The sequence below is a fragment of the Leuresthes tenuis genome, unplaced genomic scaffold (genome assembly GCF_036924035.1).
Source record: "Leuresthes tenuis unplaced genomic scaffold, fLeuTen1.0.hap1 SCAF_21, whole genome shotgun sequence".
Taxonomy (NCBI): domain Eukaryota; kingdom Metazoa; phylum Chordata; class Actinopteri; order Atheriniformes; family Atherinopsidae; genus Leuresthes; species Leuresthes tenuis.
This window is the reverse complement of record NW_027325375.1, coordinates 3,169,938-3,193,135: the sequence shown is the minus strand read 5'-3', so window position 1 is coordinate 3,193,135 and position 23,198 is coordinate 3,169,938. Positions and strand designations below refer to the sequence as shown.

The following is a 23,198-nucleotide window of genomic DNA, read 5'->3' as shown; positions in this document are numbered from 1 at the left end:
TATCTAAACCAGACCTGGAAAAACTTGTCCATGCTTTTATCTCGAGTAGATGAGACTACTGCAATGGGCTTTATACCGGCCTTCCAAAGAAAACCTTCCAAAAACTGCAGCGTGTTCAAAATGCAGCTGCACGGGTACTCTCAAAAACCAAAAGATACGACCACATCACACCAGTTCTCAGATCTTTGCACTGGCTTCCTCTGTGTGAGAGAGTTGAATTTAAAATGAATTTGCTGGTCTATAAATCCCTAAATGGTTTGGGCCCAAAATACCTGCTAAATCTTCTTATTCCCCATCAACCATCCAGAACTCTGAGGTCATCTGGAAAGGGACTGCTAACGGTTTATAGTCCTAAGACAAAACATGGTAAAGCATCATTCAGACGTTGTGCTGCTTATTTCTGGAACAAACTCCCTGAAACACTCAAATGTTGTTACTTTTAAATCAAGGCTCAAAACTTTCTTCTTTTGTCAGGCCTGTGAAATGTGATGATGCCAATGGTTAAAGTTACAGATACTCTTGAGTGTTTATTATCCCCTTTTTACTTGCCTTATCAGTTTTTACCAAAGCATTTTATAAATTCCATCTTGCACTGCTTCTGGGTCCGGCTGAGTTGATTTTACAGAAGGTTTTTATCTTTTTATCCTTTCATCCTTTTATTCTGTTCTTTATTTTCCTGCCATGTAAAGCACATTGAGCTGCACTTGTGTATGAAATGCGGCATACAAATAAAATTGCCTTGCCTCTTGCACTAATTTAATAAGAAGAATTCCATTTCTTAGTGCTTCTTTTTCTTATCTCTCTTTTCTCTCAGGTCTATCAACCGCAAAGAGGAAGTTTGCCGACTCTCTCAACGATTTCAAATTCCAGTGTATTGGAGACGCTGAGACAGACGACGAGATATGCATAGGTGAGCTTTCTCATATCAAATTCTATGCATCAGTGCAGCAGAGCGGAAAGGTCTTTTTATAGACTCGTGTCATACATAGCTGCTGAATTGCAGCAATCAATCACCAGTCGATTCAGCATATTAAAAAAACCAGTGAGTGTGAAATGATGCCTCTGTTCTGAGTATGTTATCTTCATTTAGTGTCCAAATGAATCTGAGATGAACACAGTGAGGCTGAATTCACTGCCCAGATCCATCCACCTTCAAAACTCACCTTTTCAAATCCGCTTTCCATTCACACCATCGGTTTGCCTTCTCCATTTCCAACCCCCTGTCCTCCCCCTCTTCGACATTTGCATACATCCTTGCACTGTACGTTGTTTTTCTTTTGTGCATTTCTTAGTATTTTTATCTTGCACTTTATGGTTTTTACTGTAAAGCGTCTTTGAGAGCTTTAAAAGCGCTGTACAAATAAAATGTATTATTATTATTAATGTCAAATTGTGCTTTTTTTTCAAGCTTCAAGCCATTCGCTGACATGCTTCTTTGCCTTAGTTAAGTTTAATGGTGGAGTTGCATGACTAAGACTTACTGTTCATTGGCTATCAAACTAAATAATGCGATGGCAAAGATACATCATACTTTTCTAAAACTTATTGTTGTATTTCTGGTTTTGAATCTTTAGAGTATGATAATGAAGAGCTGGTCCGGGAATTCACTCGGTACAGATGTTTAGCTCAGATTAGCTGGTAATGAGAAGGTCTTATGTTTCCAGTCCTAAAACTCAGCAGAACAGAAGAGTCTCCTAAGAACAGTCAACACTTTAAGGCTATAATTAGCAAGCTGCACTTGATCTATAGTCAAAATCTCAACTCCAGTTCTTACCGAGGAATAGAAACCTGTGTTGACGGCAAACAGTCCAGCCATATATTTTCTAATACCTGGTTTATCCTGTTCCAGGCTGCAGGGCTGCAGCCTATCCCAGCCGCCATTAGATGACAGGTTATTAAGGCATTTAATTTCTTCCTGACTGCTTATTCTGGCTCGATAATCTTCAGAATATATGAAACAATACATCTTTACAATCAGCTCGCTCTGAAATGCAGTTTTCATTCACAAGGCCGGCTTTGTTCAAGAGATGAACACACAGAAAATAAATCCTCATTATCTCTGCACATAAGTAACAGTCAGCCCAAACGTGCTACCACATTGTAGGAACCACACAAATTACAGAACCGCACTGCATTTTTCATTAGTCAACACAGAAAGACTTCCGCAGCCTTGAATCTGGGAGTCGGATCTCTCTTTATATGGGAGCAGTTGGTGCTCTCCATTTAAGACGTTCCAAAAAAAAAGCCAAAAATTGAACAGATAGAGTTTGCAAGTCTGAGCCTGTGTTTAATTGTGAGTCTGGTTTGTGATTGTAGCGTTTGGTTCACAGTTATCTTTAAATGTGAGGGGATTTGCACGTTTTAAATCCGAGAGAAGATCGTGTGTGAAGCTTCTCACGTGTGTGACGAGGCGCACTTTCAGAAACTTCACTTTCCTGAAGTCTTTTTAAAATATGCAAACAACGAAGCTCTTTTCTGGAGTTCAGTTTACCGTGTAGATGAAAGCCCACTGAAGGCATCATAAACACGGCACGTGCAGTTTGTTGCTCATAATGTCAGCTTTTCCTGTGATAATAAAAATAAGTTAACACCTTTTTTGTCCTGATTCTTTCGAGCTTAATGCCGAGTCGAACCTGATGCACTTCAGTGAAAGTTTGATACCGAGCGGTGTAGAATAAAAGCATTGATTCCACGCGCTCATCTGGACTGCTGCTGTCCAAACATCCTGCTGTGTGAGGGGCCGTGCAGTCACCACACCCTCTGATGCCGCCTGCTCCTCACTGCTCTGACCCACCCTGCTCTGCTTTGACTCCCCTCAGCTATCTTTCCTGAACAGCTTGCAGATCAACTGGACTGCACCGCAGCACTGTTGTTTTTAGGGTGTTCATAGCCACGTTCTCTTAGTTACAGTGAGGACCTCGCATCAGATGTTGTGATAGTTTGGGTACATTGATTTTCTTTCATGATTAGGTCATCGCATGTTGCAGTTGTTGCCATCTGATTGCATGTTGTTGCACATGCTGCATGTGCTCCATATGTACTCGAGATTCACTCAATGTGTCTGAGGAACAAAAGTTTATGTGTTGGATAGGCAACTCAAGTGGAAACTCTGACCCACTGTAGCCAGTGAAGCTTTACTTGCCAGAAAGCAGGGAAACAAGCTCTGAGCTGTGCTCGCTGTGAAGGCCCCATAGAAACTAACCATCTAAACTGTGGTTTCACTTCCAGTGAATTATTCTGCTGTGTCATGCGTTTAGAGTCGTTTTTAAGAGGTCCAGGAGGAAGACAAAGCACCTTCTTCCCTACTACATCCCGCCAACTTTATTCTGTTTGCCTGTACTTGTGTTTCTCATCATCATCATCATCATCATCACACAAAATAACAAGTATTTATTTCTCTTGTCTCCTGTCATCTTTTTCAATTGCTGCTCTTTCTCTTTTCTGCTGACTGCCAACATGACTATCTTCAGCCAAATCACTTCAGGAGTTTGCAGCTGTCCTACAGAACCTGGAGGATGAAAGGACACGGATGGTGAGTGACCGTAAAACTGCAGTGGAAATGATGCAGGTTACCTATGAAATTACCAGCTTATTTTGTATCAGCAGTTTCAACTGCTTGCATGTATTTGTGTGCTGTAGTTTCGGGTTAAATAATAACTACATGGACTGGACTTTTAAATGAATATTATTCTTGACGTTGAACCTCCAAAGTTTATAATAGTTTAAATTTGCTGAACACAGCTACAGATTAAATTTGAAACTAAACTGTGCACTCGGTAGTCTGTGGGACTGAATTTGTGTGTGTGTGTGTGTGTGTGTGTGTGTGTGTGTGTGTGTGCCCTCCTGTAGATTGAAAACGCGAATGATGTGTTGATTATGCCTCTGGAGCGGTTCAGGAAAGAGCAGATCAGCGCAGCCAAGGTAAGCTGCCGACAACAACAGGAACAGTGACAGAAATGACCATAACCAGGAGTATTGATTACATGTGTGCTGGCACTGAAACATTCATCGATGAAGCCCCTCAGTGCTCCTGCAGCTGTTTGAAGGGCCCAGCAGACATGACAAATAAAAGGCACAGTTGATTTGCTCTGGTGGATGTTTGCTTTTTGCTGTTATGTAAGGGTGGATGTGTGTATTCGTCAGCAGTTGTTCACAAGCTTCCTATGTGATTCACCCACACAGGATCTGGAACTCTTCCAAGCAGTCATGATTGTTGTTCAAGTTAAAAGCAAACGATTTGCAGTGAGAAACGGCTTTTCATCAGACTTTTAAGCACAGCAAGTGTATTTACCTCGTGCCTGTGGCTAAAATATAGTTTCCTACAGTAGCAGACAACAATAGCAATAGTGCTTAACCTGCCTTTTTAAAACAACTGGCACGCAATGATAACTTTGTTACTCTGATAAAAGATTTAAAAGATAACTGCCAACTTGAAATTAATAACTAAACAAGATCACTGATATAAATGCAGTAAAATACCAAATATACATGACTGCATTACACTGTTCCTGAAGTGCAGACAACACTTCGAAATGTCTGTTTTCTGTTTTGTGGAGGTCATCATCTGACTCGTGTGCACAGTACAGCCACACAGCAGGTTCCTTCGACACATGAATAAAGGCTGTGGTGGACGTGTGCAGACAGCCTACTCACTCCACATCAGACTCAGGGTCTCCGTCCAGGCCTGGACATCGTAAAGCGACCTAAATACAAGATTAGAGGAATACATAATGCTGCCATTAGACACTTATCCCCATTGGGGGTGTCCCATAGGCCAGCAGGGCCCCCCACACCCCTCATATTGAGAGGCATCGAAGCGTTAAACAATAAGAAAGCATCTTTGTGAAATGCGGGATGTTTTTCCAGCTTTATGGAAATTTTTGCAACTCCGAATGATATTCAACAACATTCTGGAGTTCAATGCATTTTTGGGTAATATTTCAGTGTTAAGGTCTCGTTTCACTTGTTCCATTCATTCATTAAGCACAGGACATAGATGATTAATCTCTGATACACGCGTTGTTAAACATGTTGTCAGCACACTCATCCACCCCCCTGTTGCAGGTCATTGTCTGATCTTGACGTAGTGATCAGATTAAGAAGTGAGTGCATAATCAGCGAAGTTAGGTCACCATGAGCGTTGCGCTAATCCTAGTTTAGCCCTGAAAGAAGCGGTAAAATCTTCCCCCTGACACAGTTTCACCTTGTTCTAAAGCTCCAGAGCTGGTAAATCTGTAAAACGGGAGGCGCTTCTGCAGAGTCACGTTTGTGGGATGAATAACGTGATTTGGATATGCAAGAAGACACATTATAGAGTTTTTATGTAAAAAAAAAAACAATAACTCAGGTTTAGCTTCTAATCTCATTCAAAGAGGAATTCCCTCTGATCAAATCATAGCAGCAAGTTGTTGTAACTTTGCACAAGCAGCTGTAGTTAACTCACCAAGCTGTGTAAACGCTGTGTTTGTTTAAAGAATAAGACACAGTCCTCCAGCAAAGATGGAGCCCTTTCTGAGTGTAAACACAGCTGCTGCTAAATGAGTTGCATGTTTTCAGATGTGTCATTTTTGCCTTCAGCTGCACGTTTACAGAGAATTCGAATTAGTCTTCTTCTATCTGATCTGACACACCAGCGTTTCACACCTGGAGGAGATCGGACCTCATGTACCCTTTGGTTTGTGTTTTACGTCCTGTCAGAGGCGGCGGATGCTTCTGGTGTGAAGGACGTGTTAATAATACAGGAAGGTTTATTCTTGTTCTCGCTGAGCAGAAGAGCACCGGCGAGGGGAAGGTTTGTGTGAAGTATCTGTGCCTTGCAGTGTTTGCAGAAACAGAGTGTGGTGATGGGTTGTTTGGCTTAATGTGTGATTTCTGTGGCGGTAAATGTGGGCATGGCAGAGCAGCGACCAGCAGTCTAACAGGGTTGTATATCTGGTGAGTCAGTCTGTTGACATTGTCTGAGCCTTTATTAAAATCTTTTTATTACTCTGAGAAAGGGAACCGACAATAAATCCTCAGGTGCTGTGTCATACTGAGAAGATAGTGCCACCTGCTGGCTGAAGACAGACGTAACTTTTTAACTTCTTACCCAAGATTTAGTATTAAAAAATGAACACTTATTTAAAGATTGATCGAAAACCCGTGAAGGGATGACAAGCCATCAGCTGCCTTTAGTTGATTTGAAACGTAGTTTTAGTCAGGACTGTGTCATGACGCCTAATGATGGACTCAGCAGCCGTCATTGCAGACATGATCCCCAGAGAGAATAAGGAATATCAAAGAGGCAGACTTTAAACAGATGCCTTGTTGTTTAGAGGAGCATTCATCATGTCTGATGTCTTCCGCAGCTGCTGTGTATTCCGCCTTTGGCCCAGAGGACAGAAAACGCTGTTGGAACCTTGCTTGGCAACGGACACAGCAGCTTTACGTTACCTATTCCAGCATCTGTGAAAGTGGGATTAGAATTAAATGCAATCATTTTACACAGGGATGGCCCTCTGGTACACACACATCAAGCTATTTGGCTTCAAGGGGATATACTGAACAAGCAAAAAGGCAATTTGGATACTTTTTTATGGGCATTGCTATTACTTTACTTGTCACTTAATCTTGAGTTGCTTATTCAGGTGGTTTTCTGTCAATCAAATATTGAATAAACCCACTAATTAACATTATAAAAGACATGATTTATTGGCCATGCATGTGATTTTACCACAGAAATATCTGACTAAATTTGCTCATATCACGTACACACACAAGAGAAGTGTCAAATACACATTTTCTCAAACTGTGTCTCTCTTTTCTGGTGTTCATGCTGTGAGCTTCGGATAAAGAAATGATAACATTAACAGGCTGGGACGGATGTACAGTTATAGCACCTCAGGGCCTCTCTGACAGAGGGAAACCCGCCCGATCTGCCCTTCCTCTGTTTATGTGTTCACTTCTCTCCTTTTGTTTCCCCTCTATGTTTCCATGTGCCAGTAATAGAAAGTAATCAAGTACATTTACTCAAGTATTTACAAATAAAATGTTTTCTTCACTGCGTTACAGATCTAAGTAAAGTTATTTGAGCTACACTACATTTGTTTGACAGCTTTGGCTACTTTTGAGATGAAGACGTTACATAATGAATTTGTAACGAACTCTTGAAATATGACACATTGTCATAGATTAAATCCGCGATTTCAAGCTATTTTTGCCTCTGATTTCTTACAGAAACGATCCTAATCTGACTGATAATTGCACTGCAGAAAATATTTAGAAAAGAAGCAACTGGAGCGACTTTTGGACGCTTTCTCCTCTTTTCTAAGCTCAGACAGCACACCCTGCTCATCATCCCTCCACATGTCTCTCTGTCACGTCAGTGATCTCACGTTTCATGAAACAGTCTATTGTTTTAGACGCAGCTGTGCACCCCAGAGGGAAAATCTCACGCTGGGTTCTCTGAAAAATGCAAGATTTGAAGCGAAAATGAAAATGCATTAATATCACGCTGAATCTTTTGATTAAAAAGAAAACAAGTTGTAGTCACTGATGAATTAAAATGCCACATAAGAGCTGAGTCTTTATTATTGTTGCGTGTTTGTCTCTCAACCAAATATTGGCATTTCTGTGTTCTGTGTGGCAGGAGGCTAGGAAAAAATATGACAAGGAGACGGAGAAATATTGTGCAGTACTGGAAAAGCACCTTAGCCTTTCAGCAAAAAAGAAAGAGTCCCATCTGCATGAGGTAAGAGGCTGTGTCTGAGTGTCCGCTGCTTCCCCCCAGAACCATCCCATTCTCACTTATATGAACACATTCTCCTTTTGCAGGCAGACAACCAAGTGGATAATGTGAGGCAGCATTTTTACGAAGTTTCTCTGGAGTACGTCTTCAAGGTGCAGGAGGTCCAGGAGAGGAAGATGTTCGACTTTGTGGAACCTGTAAGATTGTTTTCTGAAGAGGCTAATCAAGCACGCTCAGTTTGAACGATGGTCTCTGTTACACTCATTCAGTTTGACATATCTAAGCACACCAGATGCTCAGTACAACCACAGTTTTCTGATACTGGCAAGCAGCACTTTGGTTTTGCTGGAGGACACCTCAGTGATAAATTCTGGGGAAATAGGAGACAAGCGGTTGCACACACTCCACACAATGTTTTCATCCTGCTTAACAGCACAAAGTTGGTTTGTTTTAAGTCTTTGAAAGTATTTGGTCATGTTTTACACATTGCATTTCACTCTGGCTCCCATTTGTCAGCCTTATTATGTTTTCTTGTACTTTCCCTTCTTTCTCGTTTCTCCTTCTCTGCGTCCTCAATCCTTCCTGTTCTTGACCTCACCGCCTTTACTGTGTTGCTGTTTTGTGTTCAATCAGCTGCTGGCGTTCCTGCAAGGCCTGTTCACCTACTATCACCATGGCTACGAGCTGGCAAAGGACTTTAACCACTTTAAGACTGATCTTACCATCAGCATACAGAATGTAAGGTCCCAAACACACACATTTATTGGACTTAGACTAAGAGGTGGCAACATTGAGCACCAAAGACCTTTAAGTCTCTTTCATATTTGTTTTGATTGCAGGAAAAGTTTCATTTTAAACTGCATTTAAACTGAAAGAGGGGGCGTTTGAGGTGTAATTTTAAAGAACGTCAGTTTCATTCTAAATCAGTTTCAGTGTGTGTGTGGTTTTTCTTTAGAAATAGAGCCTGTTTTTCTTTGAATGCAGCCACTTTCTTGCCCCTCCTGGATTATGGTGATGTTGTTTATATGAATGCCTCTGCTCACTCCCTGCATCTACTGGATGCTGCATATCACGGATCTTTGAGATTCATAACTGGTTGTAAACCACATCACTGCACTTTGTACTCTCTCACTGACTGGTCTTCACTTTCCATGCACAGAACCACCCACTGGTATCTATTTATCTACAAATCCATCATTGGACTACTCCCCTCCTATTTGTCCACATACTTGACACGGAAACAGTCTGATCATAGCCTCCGGTCCCTGTTTTACATCACATTTGCCATCCCCTCAGTTCTCCTCTTCTGCGCCTGTAACATGGAACAGGCTCCAACAGAAGCTGAAGCTGTCCAGTTTTATTTCACTACAGGACTTCCAATTACTTGTAGGAAGGCTGGTGAGACAGTCAGTGGGGGTCTGCACATGTACTGTACTTAACTAGTTCCTTTTTCTTTAATTTTATTATTATTAATTATCATATGTTCCTGTTTTGTTTTTGTCTCTTGTACGTTCAGTTAATCTGTAACTTTGTGTTTTGCTGTTGCCTAAAACAGGTCTCTCTTGCAAATGAGACCCTGGGTCTCAATGAGATTTTACCTGTATAAATAAAGGTTAATAAAAATAAAATTAGCAGAAAGAATCATTCAGGAAGACTTCTAAAGGAAAATAAGTCTGTACTTTAAATGTAAATGTAAATTCAATGTTCAGCTGATGGAAGTAGGCTGTCGAGATCTAGGCGTGAAAAAGAAATTTAGAATATTCAGGAATGACAAGATGCACCCGTGACGGAGGCAATGCAAGGTTTACAGCAACGTAAAATGCCTTCAAATAAACATTCTCTAGTAAAAGTGTTATATTTTTTACATGACGAAGTTGGAGCATAACTTTTATGGAAGATCTTTGCTCCTCTTCTTATGTTGACAGACAAGGAACCGGTTTGAGAGCACACGGTCTGAGGTGGAAAGTCTGATGAGGAAGATGAAGGAGAATCCACATGAACACAAGAGTGTCAGCCAGCACACCATGGAGGGCTACCTGTTTGTGCTGGAGAAGCGTATGTATCAGCCCGTGTGTGTGTGTGTGTGTGTGGACGTGTCACGGCTTACAATTTGGATACAATCCAGCAGCAACTTAGAACAGGCCACGATTCTGGTGGCCACAATTAAATGAACCCGATCATCAACGATATTTACATTCAAAATGCAGCTCTGCTGCCTGCATCCAACCACATGTTCTGAACCAGTAGTCCACCAACCACCAGGGGGCGAAAGCATGGTTAAGGCTTCATTAAGCTGCCTAAATAAAGCGCACAGTGTAAGACAGCCTGTAGCAGCAGCTGGTTAGATAGTCTATGAGTAAGACTGATGAGAGCAAGTCATGTCCAAAGCCGAGAAGAATACAGAAGCGAGGAGCTTGTACCTCGAAACGGGGCGATATCCATTGTCTGGACTTGTTTCAGATTCAAGTGACGTTAAACAAGAACAAGTTATTTGCAAAGAGTGTAACAGAGTAGTGTCTGCCCCAGAGTAACACCACTAGTCTGTTAAATCACCTGAAAAAACATCACAAACCTAAATATGAGGAATGCATGAAGGCCAAAGCTAATGTTAAGTCACAAAATCCCCGTCCGTGTCCAGCGCCGACCCAGACAACCATTACAGCAGCCTGCACCGGGCAGAACCCGGTCCATCTACCTCCCAAAGACACGCAGGAATAACAGACGCAATCTTTTTATTTGGCCAAAGATGTGTCCGATCAATACAGTTAGTGCTTTAAAATGTTAAATTATTGGGTTTTGTTTTGTATTATTTATCGTTTATTCTAATTTAAAATTAAAATTTTCACAAAAAATGGTTGGCACATTGTTTATAAATGACGTGTTTTTCCAGACATGTCGAATGATCGTGATTAATAATCGTGATTTCAGTATTGATCAGAATAATCGTGATTATGATTTTGGTCATAATCGTGCAGCCCTAACACACACACACACACACACACACACACACAATAATGAACCAATGGCTGACAAAGTCAAGTCTGATCAGTTCGAAACGTGACAGCAGCTCTTTCCCTGTGCGGTTGTCATGGCAACGCAGTTATTGCTGAAGGAGGCCTGACTCATCCTTTCTCGTGTTGTTTTAACCCTGTCTGCCTCTGGCTCTTTTTTTTTCGGGGGACATTTGACATTTTCTCCTCATCCCTCTGTCGTCCTGTCATTTTCTTTAGAGGCTTCACTCTCCATTTCTCTCTCCCACAGGCCCTTTTGTCTCTACCTGGGTGAAGTACTACTGCACGTACCATCGTGAGCCCAAGAGGGTCACCATGGTCCTTTTTGACCCTAAATCCGGAGGGAAAATGGTGAGTGTCTCTGGCCACTAAAATCCAGTAATCAGACATTCACGAAGCATCTGAGACTTGCATTTATCCAGCTGTCCTCTGAATGTCTTCATTTGGAACAGAGGAAAACTTGCAGATTGAAGATCAGTGAAATGTACCACAAACTGAGACACAGTCGTATAAAAACTGTGCTCTGGCCTGAGTGTCAGTTGAGCCTAATGCATGTGATTTGCAGCTCATCCCTCTGAGCGCCACTCCAGCTCACACATTCTGCTTGCTGTTGGTCATAACAGCCTCTCAGTGTGTTGGAGTGCATTGTTTCCAATACGTCAAGGAAAGATACTGCAGAAAAACAGCTGAGCTATTTTAAATCCTCCCCCAGCAAATGGTATCAAGGGTGTTTTTGATGTACGCTACAACTTCACACCAGACTGTAACCTTTCAGTTAGATACTGCTTTAACACCTTTTATAATGAGTTTGCAGCACGACACCAACTGTTTCCCCCAAAGTGTATCACTCTCCTCCTGCAGTAGATGAATAAGGGAAATTCAGGCCTGTTTTCTTACAGTTTTAATAAAACCGCAGACTTAAACATCACAGAAAGACTTTAATCTTTAGTAAGAACAATAAAAAATGTAACTTAAATCGTTAAAGACAAAATAAAGAAATCATCTGATTAATCAGAAACTAAAGGAGGTCCCACTTTTACTCCCATATAGAAGAGTGGAAAAGTTACAATGCTAACAACCGCCTGCTGGATATGGGATGAGTGCAGATCACTGCATCAACTTATACAAGTTTTAAGTGCCATGAACAAGAACTTTGTGCTGTTGAATGTGCACGATGCTCCCTGTCTCTCATCCAGTGGCAGCTGAAATAGATTCCAGCCTCCTTGAGACCCTGAACTGGATAAAGCGAGTATAGGAAATGGATAGATGAATGATTGTGTGGCTTAATCTCAGTGCTCGGTTAAAAAGACCCAAGTGGTATGAGGGCGCATTAGTGCACATGGTTAACTGCACACCTGTCAAGGCACCATTAATGCCGAATGATTTCTATACATTTTTGAGCAAAGTATGCTGCCGTCCAGATGATGTCTTTTCTCAGAGGGTCTTGCTTAGTTTAACAACACAAAGCCGAGCGACAGTCCTTATGAATTACAGCAGCATGACTCCATTATAGAAGACTTTTATGGTGCAGAATTGCAGGTTTTGATTAGACTGCATTCAAGTGCGTGCAGTCCAGACCTTTTTCAAACATTTAGTGCGTTATGTTTTCATTATGGAATGAGGTGATGAAGAATGTTGTTCAAAGAACAGGTGGATTGGACTGAAAGAAAAGATAAAGATCGGTATTTTTCGCTGAGAGACCTGCGCGGAATGCTTTGCTTTCATGTGGTATGGATATGAAGCGAAACATGCTGCTTTTATCACACAGTATCGCAAAACATGAAATGAAAGTCGCAAATCTTTGATTTAGTCAAAGCGAAACTGAGACTTTGAGGTCTTTCATATCCAGAAAGTGAAATGTACAAGATAGCAGTATCGTGTCAGTTTTTATCGCTTTGTCAGCATGTTTTACTTCGGTCATGAGTCATCGTAGTGGCTCACTGTATTTGTTTAATTTTCTTAGTAATCTCAAAATATACACTTTTAGATATGCCTAAAACACGAGTTAATTCTGGAAAATGAATGTAATAGATTAGCTTCCTGAATTATTCAAGTAAAGAGACTTCAGCTCACAGTAATGTCAGCTCGGGTCAGCCACTTAAATCATATGCTTGAAGGAACTTTTCAGATGCTAAGAAAACTGGAAGTTCTTCACTTTTATTCAAACAGTTCTGGTTTGGCGGTCCCTGTCGGCATTTGTCACTTTTCACAGTGCAAGTGTTCATCTAAAAATGATCTGAATATTACAAAAGCTTCAGCTATTCTGTAAGTGGACTGGACTTAAAACAAAATGTCTACATGGTACAAGATCTACATCCCATTTTGATGCCCTAAATGCTGTTCTGCTTAACTTACAGCCTTACTGTTACGCTATAGATCTTTATTTTAAATATTTTCCTTTCTCTCTGTCTGTTTGTCAGGGTGAGGAGGAGAACTTCACTCTCAAGTCCTGTACCAGAAGGAAGACCGACTCGATAGAAAAGAGATTTTGTTTTGATGTGGAGGCTGTGGACAGGTTAGTGTGCATCCCTTTTTCACATTATGGACTCCCCACATAATGCTCCTTTTACCCAGCTTCAACTTTCATTCATTGTTCATATATCAATCCATAAAATAAAGACTACTTATTGTCTCTGGCCATGATTTGAGTGATTACCTGTAGCAGAATAGGTCGTGTGAGGTGTAATTACAACATATGGACACATGAGGGCGCTGTTAGGCTGATGTGAATGCTCAGTGCTGGGACGTTGTAGCCCACTCAGACTTAGCTCCCTGTGGTGTTGTCCTCCCTTTACCTCCTTCATGATCCCCCCCCATCCTGCTGCCTTCTCATCTACAACTTAAAGCTTCCTGTTTCAGTTGACTGCTGTGCTGTTTTTCATGTGACTGAAGTGTGTGTATTTACTGCTTTATGTGCAGTCTTAATAGTGGTGTAAGAAAGTGCAAAGTAAGCCTGAAATGTATGCTGATGATTTATCTGAACAAGAACTTTGTGTTGTTGTTATGCCATCTAGAAGAAATGCACTTAACTTCATTTCTAACCTTATTTGCATTGCTTTGCATGTATCGTGTGCAGTTGCTTGTCCATTTGCTCCTGATTTGAATTGATCACACTAAACAGCTGCAAAATTGCAGTCATGGCACACAGATGTTTGTAATTCCCCAAAACAATCTTTGACAACCTGAGTGCTTTATCACTCTGATTTCATCACTGCAGCTCAGGAGACTCGGTGGTGATGATTCTAAATCCTCTGGTGTTTTTCATTGGAAAATGAATCTGGAGATTGCTGATGGAGTGAAATGATTGATGTTTCAGTGATTTCCACTTCAGTCGTAGATCTTTAGCAGCAGAGATAGTCTTGACTTTTTTATTAGCATCACATATACAGAATGTTCTGTTAATTATCAAGAAGAGCAAAATAAATCTAAACCACAATTCACCGTAATGGTCCCAGCACCTAGGGCTGGGTAGCTATCAAAATATTTCAATACCGATACCTTAACTTCAATACCGGTTCCTGAGCGATACTTTTTTTGATACCAATTTTATAATATCAATTCTAACAAAAAGTAAATCACATTAGACATAACCGTACAAATCTTCAGTCCTTATAGTCGTGTTTCTGGCCTTAGCAGCGATGACTTTTTGGCAGATGTTGCATCGCGCACTATTGGCATCGATCTTGGTGAAATGGAGCCGCGCTTTAGACCTCGGTGGCATCGTTTAACCGGTTCGACGACACACACACTACAATTACCAACATAGTCTTTGGGTGTAACCACATTTTCCTGCGTGCGGCAAAGTGTAATGTTAGTACAGCCAATCGAGAGTAGCATGACCAGTTCTAGATCATGTGATTAATCTCTGGGTACCGAAACTTGGCACCGAATGACGAGGCGTATTTTGATACTCGGTACAACCAAAGCATTTCGGTCGGTGCTTTAAAAGAACCGAAGTTCGGTACCCAGCCCTACCGGCACCTATTTGTTTAATTTCCCTTACTTTAATATTTGTAGGCAGTCATTTACAGTTCACCTGGTGGATTTTTACTCAGGTTATTTGTTAATCAGTTTACCAAACGGTACCATGTTAAGTCCTTCATTCGTGTTCTCTCCAACGTTGCTATTAACCGACAATGCCACCTGAAAATGCATTGTGAGTGCGCTTGTGGCTGAGCACTTAAACCTTGAATGAACAGAACCAGCCCTGTGGTCAGTCATGTCAGGCTCAAGCGGTTAAATGTGAGATCGTGTGCTGGGTTGTATGTCTTGATTTAGGTTAGTAGAAGATGAATTTACCACCAGTGACAGGGTGACTGTAGAGGATCGATTGGAAACCAGTAGAAGACTGGGATGGATGTGGCTAATGAGGCTGTGTGAGTGACTGAGGTGTGAGAATGCACACTGAGTGCACCTGTCAGGATGGATTTGCTGAGGGAATTCTTGTTAGTTAATGAACTTTCCCGTGATATCCTCCTTTTCTTATCCTTTTATGGTAAAAATCTAATCTGCGTTGATCTAATTTACTCTGGTGTGACCTAAGTAGCATCTCTGACTTCCACAGATGAATGTGATTTGCTCTTGGAACAAGTCTGACGTTTTCACGCAGATGTTCTTCTGCACAACTTATTCATGTCAGAACAAGCAGAAAGTAATAAATATGGTATTTTTAATCAAATGTGTTTTAATGTTTAAGTGTGAAGAAGTTAAACGATCAATTTAGATGGTCCAGAACATCCATGTAAAATAAATTTCAAAGCTCTTTGTAGCTGTCATGAGAACATCTGGACTTTGTTTAGAAGGTGTACGCTGCTGTGTGAAGTATTTGCATGTTTGTCTCTGTGTGCCTTTTGCTGGTGTTGTGAGGTTTGTTGATCTAACAGCGTTTAACTGACAGCGTTTGCTGCTTACCATAAAATTTGAAAAGCTAATGTGGCCTTGTGTGTTTGTTTGTGTGTGAAGATCGGGTGTGATCACCATGCAAGCTCTGTCAGAAGAGGACCGCAGGTTGTGGATGGAGGCTATGGATGGGAGAGAGCCGGTAGGTTACCGTGGTTACCAGTTTTTGCTTACGTGACAAACAGGACTGGGGAGAGACGTGGAGCAGCAGGGACATCATGTCCACTAAGCAAAACAAGAGCTGCCTTTAACTTTAAGCATTGTCTTGTCAGTACACAGTATGTCACCTGAATACTTTAACTTACCATAAAACAGTTTATTGGTTTTAGTGAGAATGTTTTTACTTTAGTAAGTTTTAATGCTGGGCTCAACACCCTCATTCACAGCTGTTCATGTCCAATCACTTCGCTCATGTCTGCATTCAAATGGGCAAAGGTAATCGACATCCTTAAAGTCCACACAAGCCCAAACAAGCAGTTGCTGAGCTTAAGAGGACTTAAGAGGAAAAAGAGCTGTGTGTTCTTTCTTAGCTATTACCTGTCTTTGATGTCAAGACTTCTTTGTTCTGTGGCTGTCAGTGCAGACTCATCCCATGATGCCACCTCTCAGACGAATGAATCTGAGCACAAACACACACGCACAACATTTTCTATTTGATATACAGTGCAAATGTCTTTACTTATCAAACGCAGCCACATGCGTTGATGTGCCGTTTTTCTGTCATTTCCAGGTGTACAATCTCAACAAAGACAGCCAGGCTGAAGGCAGTAAGTAGCTTTAACTGAGATTCATCAGCTGTTCTGTTAAGGTTTGATAATCTAAACCAATAATGTGACGTTTGACCTCAGTGTAGCCATGCATCTGACTTTGTTCATACTCCTCCCCGTCAGTGGCCCAGCTGGATGTGATTGGATTCAATGTGATGAAAAAATTCATCTATGCAGTGGAGACTCGAGGTAAAATATTCGTCCTGCTTTTTTCCCTGTGGTTTGTTTCCCTGTTAGATTCACTTCACACAGTTTTTCATGAGAAGATATCAAACTTACAAACACAGTTCTGCAGAACTGAGATGTGCAATAAGCACCGCTGAAAGACTCTGTTTGCTTCTATCTTCGTACCTAATTACATTTGTCACTGATATATGATCCTCAACTAAAAACTGCAGTAAATGCAAGAATAATGTAAAAATACAGTCAGAAGGAACAGAAACCTTTGTAGTGGAAATGGAATCTGTCTGAACTTGGGAACGTCTTGTGAGTGACATTAATGCACCTTGAAATGATACAAATCTAATTATAGTAATAATCTTGGCCTATTAACTAATATTTGTATGCATCTGCTGATTTCATTAGGCTGGTTGGATAAGCATGCAATCGCATAAAAATAATTTTTTATAGTTTTTATGCTGAGCTAAACCTCAGTCTGTGAGCTAAACACGCTTAAGGATAGTGGATTCGTACTGAAAACATGAAGAAAAACTGATTTTAGACCAAAGGTAGTCTGAAATAAGACAAAGTGCATGTGTAAAATACATCGTTGGAATATGGTCACCCCAAACTCGCACGTGCTGCCTTCAGCAATCGGAAAGGAAGAGGAATTGAATCCTTTAGAGAATGTTACTCTCTGATCTATCAGGACACCCTTCTTGGCAGATGTTTTCTAAAATGTCACAGTAAAGGTCCTCATGTTCACGGTATCAGCAGCTTCTTTCATCTGCTGCTCTCAGAGCATCCATCTTCATTACCCCACAGACAGATTCACCTTCCCATTGCAGGCTGGCATCTGTTTCTGACAGAATTATTCTTTTAAATTTCACTCTAAAATGTGCAATAGTTCAAATGAACTTGTTGAGATTGTTCTGTGACGGCTTTATTGAACCTTATTACTGCAGATGTCCTTTTTATGCCAATGGTGTCTCGTCAATTCTCAAAACAAGAATTGTGATTATGAATTTTAGTTTGAAGTGACATCAAATTACTCCTAGAATGAATTCATGTGGTTTTCTCTCCGTCAGGTATCGATGAGCAGGGTTTGTACAGAATCGCTGGCGTCAACTCCAAAGTTCAAAAGCTACTGGGCCTGGCTATGGGTACGGACAGAAACACGACCATTAAAGCACATATAAAAAGAGTTAAATATCTGTCTAAATGCTGTACTTTCTTTTTCTCCTCTTGTTTGTGTTCGTCAGATCCTAAAACATGTGCTGACGTGGAGCTGGAAAATCCAGAGTGGGAGATTAAGACAATAACGAGTGCTATCAAGCATTATCTCAGGTTTGTGTGAAAAAGGCTAACGATGTTGCTCATGCACGTGAATCATCAAAATGTTCTTCTCTGGGTTATTTGATGTAAATTGAGTTTTAAGCTTTTATTGCTCTTTTTATGTCTGAATGATTCCTCCCTTTGTGTAAAGGCTGCACGTTTCTGTGCTTTTCTCTAGATTCAATTCAATTCAGTTTTATTTATAAAGCGCCAAATTACAACAAAGGCACTTAAATGATATAGTCTAATTCAAGCCAATTGGAATTCAATTCATTGTAATCATAATCCAATGAAATCCAATTAATTAATTTCAAAATAATCCAATTCATTCATATGGAGCCAATTCAAAAACAATATCCTAGCTAAGGAAACCAACAGATTGCACCGAAACTTCTGCTCTAATCCCTCGTTCTGAGCCTGAGGCGACTGTGGAAAGGAACGACTCCCTTTTAACAGGAAGAACCAGAACCAGACTCAGGAAGGGTGGCCATCCGCCTCGACCAGCTGGGGTTTGAGAAGACAGAAAAGAGGGAAAAGAGGGGAAAAAAACACCATAACGCCATTCAAAGGATATCTGTTGGAACAGGGAAACACAAGTTAATAACCACAATAATGTCACATGGACATAAAATCATTTGAGAAATTGAACAGGGGGAAAAGAGAGCAAAGTGAGGAAAGGTGTGACAGATGAGGTCCCCCAGCAGTCTAAGCCTATAGCAGCTTAGCAGATGCATTTGTTTTATTCATTTATTTGTTTTGAATTTATGGGTCTAACTTATTTGATAGACTTTTCTGCACCCAGTGAGAATGATCTTTGCTCATGGCCTTCACTCACAGGGGCAACCTCTCAGTGGAAGTTTAGTCAATGGTTAAATGATGAGACAACTAGGACTGATGGAAGGGAAAATGTAAAGAGAAGACTTATTATGGTGCCCATGCTGTGCTCAATCTCCTGCACCAGGATGAATCTACTCTGTGCTTAACACAAATCCACAGGTGCAGGTTCTAAAAGGAGGCGTCCACTCTCACGCCGCTCATACACACAGGACAGGCCTCCCCGGGAACCAGCAGCTGCCATTATGCTGCTGTGGCAGCGGTGAAAACCTCATGTTCAGCCATCGGAGCAGAGCGTGCCGAAACGAGCGCTCGTCCTCTGTTATTTACCTTTATTGATTTTCACAGAGCAGCCGACTGTAAACTTATTCTGTTTTCTGAGCTGATATTTTCCATCTCCTGTGTTTCCAGAGTGCTGCCTGCACCTCTCATGACGTACCAGTACCAGAGGAGCTTCATCAAAGCTGCCAGTGAGTGTTTTTTCCTCTCATGGATCTCATTTGCCCCTCAACTGTTTAGACTTTAGGTTTTGGGATATTGCAAACATTTTTTTAAGAGCACCAGTCTCTACTAAATGAAAGAAGGTATGGTTTACATGGAAGGTGCGAATTCCTGTTTAGCCACCTTTGATTTGTTGTTGATCTAAGCTGAATCCTTGAGTCATTCCCTGTTGATCTGTACAGGTTAAGGATGGATTTGAATATTTCTGTAATATGTGAGCCTGGGATTTTTGTTTCCTCACACAGTGATTGTGCATATAGAGATTTCTTGGTGGTGCTCCTAAAAGGAATCTGAAGAATGGGAGCATATTAATCAGAGTTTGGATAAGGTGCTCGTGGTCTGTTCTGCTTTGTGTAGTGTTTGACACAGAGATGGAGGACCCTTGCTTTTCATACACAGATGAGATTTCTTCTTTGTGTAACACTGCCTGATGGGTGCGGTTTATTCCTCATTAATTGAATTTTTAGATAATGTGTTGAAGACAGATGACTGAAACTCTCCCAGCAGTCTAGGCAATATTTTCAGAACACTAATTCATCTTCCTGTGGCCGCGAGGCTACAGAATAAACATCTGCAATGACAAATAGAGATTTTCCTTTAGGAGTCATTGGTTGTTAATGAGACGTTTGAACCGGTTTTGTCTGATCATTTCATCTGGTTCTGTATGATCTGGTTTAGTGTTGTTTGGTCTTTTCAACCCAGCCTTATATCGTCTTTGTCTTTATGTTGTTAATGTTCCTTTTTACCGAATGCTAAATAAGTCCAGATCAGTCTCACCCTGTCTGGTCGAGCCTGAAGGGATGCAGCGAGCAGTTTTCTTTGTTTGTCTGCAGCTAATCATTTAGAAAGCTGTGCTGCAATGGGAGGGAACTTCAGGAAATGGCTCAGTGTCTCTGGCAACACCACCAGGAAGTGGCTCAATACAAAGCAATGCCAACTGGAGAGAAAATCAAAGTGTTTAACCAAATCATAAAATATCATTTGTGCTTGTAGATCGTTTTTATAAGCTTGTGAAGTTTTATTTCAGATGATTTTTTAAAAGGTTTTTTACATGTATGTATTTATTTTTTAATCCTGATCTCCTCTCTCTTTTTCCCTTGAATAGTTCAATGTCTGGTAATGCTGCATTTGCACGTCATGCATTTGTTTATGCATGCATGTGTGTCTGCATGGACATGAGTGGTTCTTTTCCTGTGAAAGGCTGCCGTTTGCAGGGGCAGCAGCAGTGTGTTCTGAGGACAGTGTCCTGGTTTGAACTCACCTCTTTGAGAACCTCCTCTTTTCCACCTCTTACGCATATCGTCCGGCTCCGCCCACCACCAGGCTTATGTTACCCTCTTAAAGTTTGAGCTTGTCGGGTTGAAACAAATCAAAGATGAGTTTCGCTAAAATAGAGGAAACGGAGTTGGAACCGGGTTGGTGAGAGTGAAAGGAAAGCTTAGGATAGAGAACATACATGTATTGCTTTGCTTGCTGTATTGTTTTGTCATCAGTTTAGTCCTCATAGTTCATGTGAGATTTCTTTTAAAGTCCACCTCCAGTCTAGTGTTTTTAGTTTCTTTTCATTGGGTTTCATTTTTCCATCCTGCGAAGTGAAAGCTTCCAAAAAGAACTCACCCTAATTGATTTTTCTAATTTGTGCTTGATAATCTGCCTGATAGAAGAATTAAATTGGGTATCACGGGACGTGATGCAGTGGTGACAGACCGTGACCTTGCATTGAATATAGATGTAAGGGACGGTGTTTTTAATGCACTTTGAAAGCGTTAAACCTCTTTACAGATAGGCAGTTTAATGATATTGACTGTAATGTTTAATAACCATCGAATGATATTCATCCTTTGAATTGTGGCTTTGTTGGACTTGTGCTCGAGGGATTTGTTTGCTGTCTGCTCCACAGAAGTGGTTGGATACAGACCTTTGGCTGCATTAATGTCTGATCAGGTGGTACCTCTCTAAATCTGACAGTCTTCGATAAAAACATCCCTTTTATACCTCCATCATTTCCTGCCACTTAGTTTTGAGTGAAGCAGACTGCAGAAGTATACTTCCAACTGAGCTCTTGTTGGATCATTGAATATGGTTTGAGACGTCCTTCCTCCTGCTTTTGTGACATCAGGACTGAGGTGATCGCATCCACAAATACATAAATAAATAAAGTGTGATGAATCTGAACTGCTTCCTCTTATTTTTCACACAGCTTTTGCAGGGCTTGTGCGAGCACTGGCTAAGACACCAGGCTATGGTCTGGTTGTGCTTCCGAACTAAAAGGTCACAGCTGAAGTCCTTGACATGCATCTGTTTACTAAAGAAAAGCGTATGGACGAAGGAAATATTTTTCTAGCAAACATATGGAAGTCAGTAACACTTTGAACTGCTACACCCATAAACTACCACGGCCTCTGCTTTCATGGCTCCATGTTGACCATGTCAGTCTGCCATGACCCCTACATTTGGAATCACTCTGTCACACTGAAGTGATCCGCCTGCTGCTCCAGTTTTTGTCAGATCCTCAACCATGATTTTGTTTGTAGAAAGTTTTGTTAACTCACAATGCCTGCTGTTGAAATGAGAGAATTACAAAGCTTTAAATCAATAGAGCGGGAGCACTTAAGTCTGCTCTTGGCTGCTCAGAGCAATCTCTTATAGCTTTTGTTGATGGTAACAATGGAGGATTTAAATTCTAAAGCAGCCTTTGGTTGCCCAACTTGCTAGTTGTTGATGCAGAATCACAGTTGATCATTTACACATTCTGTGTGCTGACCGTGAAACATCTGTATTCTTTACATTCTCTGCAGCTGGTCAAACACATTCATTCATGACACTGAGTCTCAGTCAGCATGGCAGCATTTGCATGAGATAAATAGTTTAGGTGAAATGGGTAATAGGTGCCTTTATCCCCCCCACAGACACATCTAAAAATACAACGATTTGTGGCTTTAGAAGGAAATGACAGACTGGGAACACCAGCTTCCTGGAATTTTGTTATCAGCTGCTAGGTTGCCAGGTAATAAAGAGATAAAGATAAGATGATTCCAAAACCAGTCCTGATCTGCTCTTTACTTCATAGCAATAGAGAATGTATTTCCAGATGAGTTGGACATTTTTTAATTTGATATAAAACCTTAAATCTGGAATTTGTTCATTCATTTGAACTCCTAAAGTTAAAAGAAGTGAATCTCAGTGGGTTTAACTGGAGTTTTGACAGAGAAATATGTGCCCATTCAGCTGTTCGACAGTCTGTGGTTGTTGCCTGATTCTCTTCTCATGATGTGCGATGCATTTTCATTCGGAGACCTATCTGGACTGTCGACGTGCTGAATAAGCACCCACACTCTGTGCCCGTGAAACCACGCTAATAAAAAGTATACCTGCTAAAAAAAAGCCGTCACCTTAATGGTCCGTCTTTCCAGTATGTGCCTCTGCATGAATGACACCTTTACAGATATGCAAATGATCTATGATGTGGAAACTATCGCACCTCTACATTATCACAGATGTGGGCTTTTGCACCTTTCGCTAATAAAAAACTGGAAGATCTTTCTTGGCTTTGGCACATCGAACCAATTATGCTGTCAGTTTTTTTTCCTTAAAAGCAGCTGAAATATGGACTCTTCTGACCACAGAACACATGTCCATCAGCTCGTTTCCAGAGAACCTGCTGGTGTTTCTGAGCAGATGTGTGGCTTCGTGCATGAGTAACAGTTTCTGGTTGCACTTCTGGACGCAGTGCTGGACTGTGTGAGTCATTTATTTTTCAAGGTACTCCTGAGTGCTTGTAGCTGTATTTATTATGGTGGCGTGACCGTGTCTCATGCGGTGCCGTCTGAGGGCTCAAAGTTAACACGGACCCAACAGTGCGTTCTGTCCTCGACCTTCACAGACTTAAGATTTCCAGAAACTCCCTGAATATCTGTGAAAAGGTTCAGGTGTTGAAAGACCAATGTTATTTGCAGTCTAGCCTTG

The 23,198-nt window shown here is 41.1% G+C and overlaps 1 protein-coding gene across 1 annotated transcript in view; it reads left to right on the top strand.

Annotated features, from left to right (window-relative positions):
- The window catches only part of LOC140279620 (rho GTPase-activating protein 26-like), a 79,250-nt gene that overhangs the window by 36,606 nt on the left and 19,446 nt on the right, over nucleotides 1-23,198 (top strand). The window contains exons 2-16 of the mRNA XM_072374775.1: nucleotides 815-910; nucleotides 3,471-3,532; nucleotides 3,850-3,921; nucleotides 7,628-7,729; nucleotides 7,813-7,923; nucleotides 8,360-8,464; nucleotides 9,652-9,781; nucleotides 10,988-11,088; nucleotides 13,158-13,252; nucleotides 15,700-15,778; nucleotides 16,367-16,403; nucleotides 16,527-16,592; nucleotides 17,651-17,725; nucleotides 17,825-17,909; nucleotides 19,143-19,201. Of these exons, the coding sequence (XP_072230876.1) occupies nucleotides 815-910; nucleotides 3,471-3,532; nucleotides 3,850-3,921; nucleotides 7,628-7,729; nucleotides 7,813-7,923; nucleotides 8,360-8,464; nucleotides 9,652-9,781; nucleotides 10,988-11,088; nucleotides 13,158-13,252; nucleotides 15,700-15,778; nucleotides 16,367-16,403; nucleotides 16,527-16,592; nucleotides 17,651-17,725; nucleotides 17,825-17,909; nucleotides 19,143-19,201 (1,275 nt within the window). The remainder of the gene's footprint in view (nucleotides 1-814; nucleotides 911-3,470; nucleotides 3,533-3,849; nucleotides 3,922-7,627; nucleotides 7,730-7,812; nucleotides 7,924-8,359; nucleotides 8,465-9,651; nucleotides 9,782-10,987; nucleotides 11,089-13,157; nucleotides 13,253-15,699; nucleotides 15,779-16,366; nucleotides 16,404-16,526; nucleotides 16,593-17,650; nucleotides 17,726-17,824; nucleotides 17,910-19,142; nucleotides 19,202-23,198) is intronic.